This window comes from Pocillopora verrucosa, chromosome 6 (assembly GCF_036669915.1).
Source record: "Pocillopora verrucosa isolate sample1 chromosome 6, ASM3666991v2, whole genome shotgun sequence".
Classification (NCBI taxonomy): Eukaryota; Metazoa; Cnidaria; class Anthozoa; order Scleractinia; family Pocilloporidae; genus Pocillopora; species Pocillopora verrucosa.
Genome location: NC_089317.1, coordinates 16,429,751 through 16,437,072, shown reverse-complemented (window position 1 = coordinate 16,437,072; position 7,322 = coordinate 16,429,751). Strand labels below are relative to the sequence as shown.

Below are 7,322 nucleotides of genomic sequence, written 5' to 3'. Positions count from 1 at the left end.
TTCGCTTCGATAGTATCTTTTATGCCAATTACCTTATTGTCATTCAGACACGAGACCAAGTCAACCAAGTCACCTTTGCTGTTTATAGCTAATAAACTCACTCACATGTGGTTGACTTCCGCTTTTTCATCATTAGTAATTGTGATTTCTTGATTTCGACCGCAATCGTTTTTAAGAAGGCTTGCAATCAAAATAATTAATCTTGGCCAAAAATTGTTAATAACCTTGTAACAGCTTCGACACTTCCTTGAGGGAGAATTATGATACGAGACTCATAGTTTGATATGGAGTTATGGCTTTGTGATGTGAGGAACGGGTAAAAAAGGCGTAACACTTGCAGGAGGCCAAGCCGAGAGCAACTTTGAAAACAAGTTTTGTTTGTGATTAACATCAAGCTCTCGATGCGCGCTTATAACTCTCTTGCTTCTTGCTGGCTCAGAGCGTAACGAAGGCCAAATCTAAGGTGAAGAAAATGAATTCGCAAGTTATAAAGCATCGACAACCCATCGTCAGGTACTTTACGACTCCCTTTTATTTTGCCTACCTGTGTTGATGACCAGAACGCAGGCTCAACTTAAGAGGCAGCGTAAGCAGGCTACGTGCAGTATCAAAAATGCATCAATATTTTTCGATCCAACCTGGATGTCAATGATAGTGGCTGTTTGGGATCTGTTCGGTCCCATCCAAATAATAGTGTACTCACAGTAAGATTCATCGAGAGTAGTACAGACCAATTATGGTCAAGGTATTTAACTAACATGTCACGCTATGTTACATAGGATGACGGGCTTTTTGTACAGGTAGTTGCAAATGCATTCAACTTGACAATCCACATTAATGAATCTATTCCAGGGTTTGCATCGGTTACAAATATCAGTCGGGTTAGCTCAGAAACTGATACTACCGTTAGAAATATTGGACATATTAATGAAACACACTATGTTTCAACTGTTCCTGTCAATGAAGAGACATTGGTAAGCAATGTAATTCATAACAATGAATGTATGAATGTAAGTAGAATTTTGCTAGACGAGAAACATGTTTCTCGTGAAACATTGAACTATGAAAAACGTGGCATCGGGAGCTCAGGTCAAGTTCTAAATATACGAAACAGGAGCAGATAATCATCTAACCCCGATCATAATAAAATGTATCATAGTTAAATAATGGGTTACTTTTGACCTATTTTTAATGTAGTTGGAAGTAGGTCAGATAAATTCAATCAGATTGTATATATAAATGTCAAGAATTGTTCAAATTTGCTGATAACAAACATTTTGAAGTTGTTTTTCAAGATTTGGTACTTTTTATCGGTCTAAGTTTTTTCAATTTGTGACGCGACGCTCCGAGATTCGCCTGAAATTTTGTGCCTCAAAAGCGGCATTTTGGCGGGACTCAGTTATTATCGATTTCTTCGAAAATAAATAAATATTCAGCCAAACGAAGCATGCAGTGGTTTGTTTCACTCTAAGGCCTACCTAACATGAGACTATGAGCCGAATTGATTTTTTGTCTCCATATTTTGAAAATGTTCGTTTTTTTGGCCACGTTTGCTCTAAAGTGTAATTAAAGACCTTGTTAAAGAAAAAAGATAACTTCGATCCCTACCTCAGCCTGACTCAATGCCTCCCTGTCCCCGAAAACGAATGGACTCTTATTCTATCCTTGAAATCTTTAGTGTCTCAATGAGACAGATAATCCAGGCCAATGATTATGGAGGGATACGATGCAATCCTCAACCAATCAGAGTGAGCGCATCTCTATAATCACCAAAACAATTATACCAAATAAATATATTGAAAACTCACAACATTTTGGACAAAACAGTGGTGTCCTTTGGATCCTCAATCTGGGAGCTACTCATTAGGTGACGATTTCAATCACTCTATATTTGGAATCCGTCCGGCAAATGTGGCTATCATGAGTTGAACCATGCCATCTAGCCACAATATCTGCCAACATTCCTGCAAAATTCAATTGTATTCAATACACTAAAACTGGTTTTAACATTTTTGTTTTACGTTGTCTACACAAAATTTTGATACAGCTTAGGTGTATAGTATTTCTGTACGAGTCTTCCCTCCCGTAAAATTTCCATAATGTGAGCATACACATAGGCCCAAAATTTGAAGTAGTAATCGCGAGATCACGTCATTCATTTTGTCAAAGTAGTGTACTCGGAACGGGATTGCCGCTAACAATGAACTACGGTTCGTAACTAACAACAATTAACCACCCTAACTCTATGCAATTTATGCCTTTCTTGATATGGTAAACTTCAAGACATTCCTTGGCCTGTATCTTTGAGCGACGAAAAACCACACGTTGTTAAACAATGCTACTTAGCGAGAGAATGCTCTGTAATGCTTTGTTCCAGCCACTGAACCAACGCAGCTCACTAAACGGTAAAACAGACATGTTACCCTTTGCTTAATCAATAATCAGAGCTAGACATATTTTCTTACCACGATAGCAGCAGATTGACTGGACATTTTGATGGAGTGAAATTCTTTCCAGTTCATGAAGTCCGGCTCATTTTCGTGAGGGGCAGTTATTCTAACGTGGGTACCGTTGATGAACCCAATGGCATAAGGGAAACCACCAAATCGAAACAAACCTTTCTTAATGTCGTCTCGTTCCACACGAGTGGACGGAAATCTTTCGAATCGCCTCACTTTGCAAGGCTCGTGTCACACGACCAACTACTCGCCTGATGGTTAACACATAAACGAAAGTATTTTCAAAACTATTTATATAAAAGTGAGAGCGGAAAAAGTTATCCGAGATACTTTTCCAGGATTTGATGAGTCAAATGTCAGCCGAGTGGTTTGTCGTGTGACACAAGCCTTGACTTCATTAGTATGCATAAGGCAGTCTTTTGTTGTACCCTGCTCTACCACTGAGCAATTTCTGTCAAAAACATTACGCTATCGACATTGCTGATCCTAGCAGTATGCAGGACGCGTGTCATTAGAACTTCGTAATGGACCCCGCTCACCGAAGAGTCTTTGTGGCTCAGTGGTAGAGCATCGGAGCGCAAATCCGAAGGTCTGAGGTTCGATTCCTCATGGGGACTCAGAATTTTTCTTTGTCCCACGCTCGTGACAAGAAGAAAAAACATCTTGTTTGCAGTTTCCTGTAACAAGAGACGTTTTCCAAATGCTTTACTAAGTTTGTTTAAGTTCAAAGGAAGACAATCAGATTCCACTTCGTCGTTTGCGGTTCGCATTAAGTCCCCTTAACGTTATACATTAAGACATTGTTTACAAGTAGGCAAGATCGTCTGTTGATACTGTCATGACGATTATCATCACGAAACGCTAAGTGTGAATAAAAAGTACGAGCGAAGCAAAACCCCTCCTATGAAAGAAGAATTTCCTGAAATGTCCCGTGGGAATTTTTATGGAGTCACGATTTTAAAGCGTGATGTGAAATTACTTCTTGGAGTTTCAACCTTACTTTTCAAAAGCTTCAAATCGCTGACTTCTGAAACCGCGCTCACGACCGTTAAGCTTAATTTTCAAGATTAAGACCACGATGTCCTCCGTTTCGATAGGAAGGGTATCGGCGGGATCATAATTTAGCTTTAGTTACGAGTCACTCGACTTCAAAGACATTAAAATGTATTTTATAACCAGCCTTAACAAATGATTCCCAAACAACTAGTGATTTGGGGATAAGATCTTTAAGATCTTTAATCACAAGTCACGCGAGGCCGAGTACACTCAAATGTGAAATGAATTATTGGAGTTGTATCCTTTACAGTATTTTCAAATTCCTAAAACAAAGTTGTCTCCATTTCAGGCCGAAATCTTACCTCCCTTAAAAGAAAAGATTGTATCACGTCTTAAAAACTTCCAAAAACTTATTTTACGAAATGCTGGTGGAATCATGACAAGTCGTTGCGATGTTTCATTGAAAGGGCAGCCATTGTGTCTATGCACAATGTTAATTTGATGCTTCGGCCGCGGCATTTCTTATGTTTTCCGAAACAATGCGGAACAAAGCAATAAAAGAGGTTAGTGGCTAAAGAAACTGTGATGCTGCATCGGTGGGAGAGTATAAGAGGGCAATTAAGTATTATCAACTGAGTTGATAACGTAAATTGGCCTCTGTAAAGAAAAGTTGACGTTTCGAGCGTAAGCCCTTCCTCAGAGCGATTGACAAAGGGCTGACGCTCAAGACCTCAGCTTTTAAACTCTTTACGGTGGCAAACTCACGTTATCAACTCAGTTTATAAAACTAAATTACCTCGGAACAAAGCAAGCTGACTGCGTTGAATGACAAAAGCAAAAACGTGCTTAAGACACGCGCTTTGACGTGAGTCTTTTCTTTTTTGCGCAGAACGCAAAAAGCGTGCAGAGGTTTTGCGTGTGCGTTGGCTATATATATATATATATAATATGCATGCTCACTAGTTTTTCTAGTTTGAGCACTCTGGCAGGGCTTAGATGATCCCACATATGTGAGATCACTTGAGGTGGCTATATAGTCTTTCCTCCATCCTAGCATCAGCACTGCACTGATGAGGCCCAGAAGGCCGAAACAGTACTGAAAGCTTCTCGGCCTCTTGGGTAAGGTTAAAAGGCTTATGAAAAGTTTATTTTCCTTGCTTTTGCAGCAATTGGTCAACATGGACAGCCAGGAAAGTGAAAATATCAGCCAGTTTACTACAGATAACTCGACAGCGAATCCAGGAGACGTCGTGGACGCAAGCGTGGTAGAAGGTTCACAGTCCTGGGGCGCAGACGTGGAAATCGAAATCCCTGAGGTACTAAAAAATCTGGAAAATAAGGGTGTGAAATTTCAGGCCGTGCCTTTTTTGAATGCTCCCAGTCAAAGTAGAATCACGAAGGATCGCTCTATTTATTTTAGCGTTGATACAACCGTCACATCGCAAATAATTCTCGAAGCTTTTGACGCGGCAGAAATCGATATTGACGCTATCACCGGAATCCAGAGAAAGGCGTCCAATAGATCTTGGATCGTGACTTTTAAGAGCCGTGCAGCTAAAGAAGCCGCTCTTGAAACACCTTTCGTCGTGATTGCCGGTCTCAAAGTGTTCCTGGGCGACTGCGAAAATCGTTTGGTCCTCGTCAAGATCCATGAAGCCCCCGCTGAACTACCCGACACTGCCGTGATTGGCCGACTCAGCCACTACGGTCGTGTCCTTTCATTTCGGCGCGACAAAATTGCACAACATATCGAGAATGGAGTAAGAACGGCTCGAATGGCGCTACATCGAACTATCCCTGCCAACATCAACATAGCTGGTGAACCTATCAAAATATGGTACCCAAATCAGCCAAAAGCTTGCCGGAATTGTGGAGCTACTGACCACATGGCCAAAGACTGCTCCGCAGTCCGTTGTTTTAATTGTGAATGCCCTGGGCATCGAGCTCAAGAATGTAAAGACTCGCCAAGATGTTCCGTTTGTTTAGCAGACAACCATTCCATGCCTCAATGCCCCTTCCTGCTCTTCAGCGCGAACGTCGATAGTGAGCCAACGCCACCTAAAACTGAAAAGGAAAAGGAACAAGAGCGAGCCCAGCGCGCCAAGGAAAGAGAAGAAAGGCAGAAAAAACTACAACAACAGAGAGAACAACAGCGACAACAAGAAGAACAACAGAAATTACTAGAAAAGCAGGAACAGCAAGAACAACAGAAACAACAAGATCAAGAGAAACAACGAGAACAACAACGCGACGAAGGTAGAAGAGAACGACCAAGAGAACGAAGAGACGAGCGAGGGAGGGACGATCGAGAAGAACGAAGAGATGACCGGAGAGACGGCAGAAGAGAGAGAGATAGAAGCGATCGAGATTATTATCGCGGCCACGATGGCCGCGATAGATCTTCCCGCCGTGACTACTCTGGCTCCGAAACTGATGATGATGGATGGGAGAGAGTTAAACCTAGGAGAAGGCGGTACAGATATTAATTTTTTATTTATATTCAATGAGTAAGCTTAAAATAATTTCTCTAAATGTGCGAGGACTCGGGTCCTCCAGTAAAAGTCGAAAAATTATTCAAGAATTAAATTATTCAAACTGTGACATAATCCTTTTACAAGAAACACATGTCTCATGCAAAAAACAAGCGGAGGAATTCGAAATACTCTGGCGCGGCAAATGTCTGTGGTCCTTCGGGACTGGCAGGTCTGCCGGTGTTGCCATCCTCTTTTCTCTAAACTTTCCAGGCAAAATTATCCGTTTTTTGACCGATTCCGAAGGAAGAATATTGAGCTTACTCATTGACTACTATAATTCTAAACTAAATTTAGTGAACATTTACTCTCCCAATACTATTTCGGATCGTAAAAGTTTTTTCTCTTGTCTGCACAATTACTTTCTCCCCCAAGGGGACCTAGTGATCGGGGGAGACTTTAATTGTGTGGACAATGTCCTAGATAAATTAAATTGTTCCGCCATCCTATTGTCTGATCAAAAACTTCTCCGATCCCTTTGTGCTGACTTCTCACTTACAGACATTTGGCGCAAAAACAACCCGCGCAAAGTAACTTTCACCTGGTCTAATAAAGACCATACCCAGGCATCTAGAATTGACCGCTTTCTCGTCGCTAAAGGCTTAACCCTAGTAACGAAATGTAATATTCTTCCATGCGTATACGACCTATCCGATCATGACTTTGTAAAAATTGAACTAACGACTAACCCTTCTAATCACGGTCCTGGAATTTGGAAGTTCAACAGCTCTTTACTCTCAGATGTAGAATTTAAAAACATTATGTCAAAATCGATTAACAACTTTAAGCTTAAAATCCCCGAATTCGCCTCCCTTCGCGAATGGTGGGATGCTCTAAAGATTGAAATCCGCAAAACAAGTATTTCATACTGTATCCGTAAACAGAGAACAGCAAATGCCAAAAGAATCCTAATTACTAAGCAACTAACCCATGCTAAAAACGCTTTACATTCTAATCGCTTAAATAACCCAGGTGTAATTAGCGATTTGGAAAGCCAATTGTCCTCTCTGATCTCGAAAGAAGCCGAAGGAGCTAAAGTCCGCTCCCGAGCACAATGGTTCGAAGAAGGTGAGAAGCCAACACGCTATTTCTTCCGTCTGGAGAAAAAACGAGCTGACATGAATAGTTTTGAATCTTTTTTTGACGAGAACGGTGTTCTCAGAAATTCTCAAAATGATCTTGAAAGAATTTTAACCAATTTTTACAAGAATTTATTCACCCAAGATCCTCTTGATATGCGAATTCAAACTGAAATAATTGACGGCCTCGAATTTTCACTGACTGATTATGAGCGCAATCTATGTGAAGGCCCTTTTTCTAATAAAGAATTACTTAC

At 40.8% G+C, this 7,322-nt stretch overlaps 1 protein-coding gene and 1 non-coding gene across 2 annotated transcripts; both read left to right on the top strand.

Moving 5' to 3' along the window:
* The first annotated feature begins 3,004 nt into the window (after positions 1-3,004).
* Trnac-gca (transfer RNA cysteine (anticodon GCA)) lies at positions 3,005-3,076 on the top strand. Its single transcript has one exon. It is a non-coding gene; the product is annotated as a tRNA-Cys (tRNA).
* A 2,016-nt stretch (positions 3,077-5,092) lies between these two features.
* LOC131792638 (uncharacterized) lies at positions 5,093-6,573 on the top strand. Its single transcript, XM_059110047.2, has one exon. It carries the CDS (start codon positions 5,231-5,233, stop codon positions 5,939-5,941), a length of 711 nt encoding a protein of 236 aa, XP_058966030.2. The 5' UTR covers positions 5,093-5,230; the 3' UTR covers positions 5,942-6,573.
* Positions 6,574-7,322: the final 749 nt, after the last annotated feature.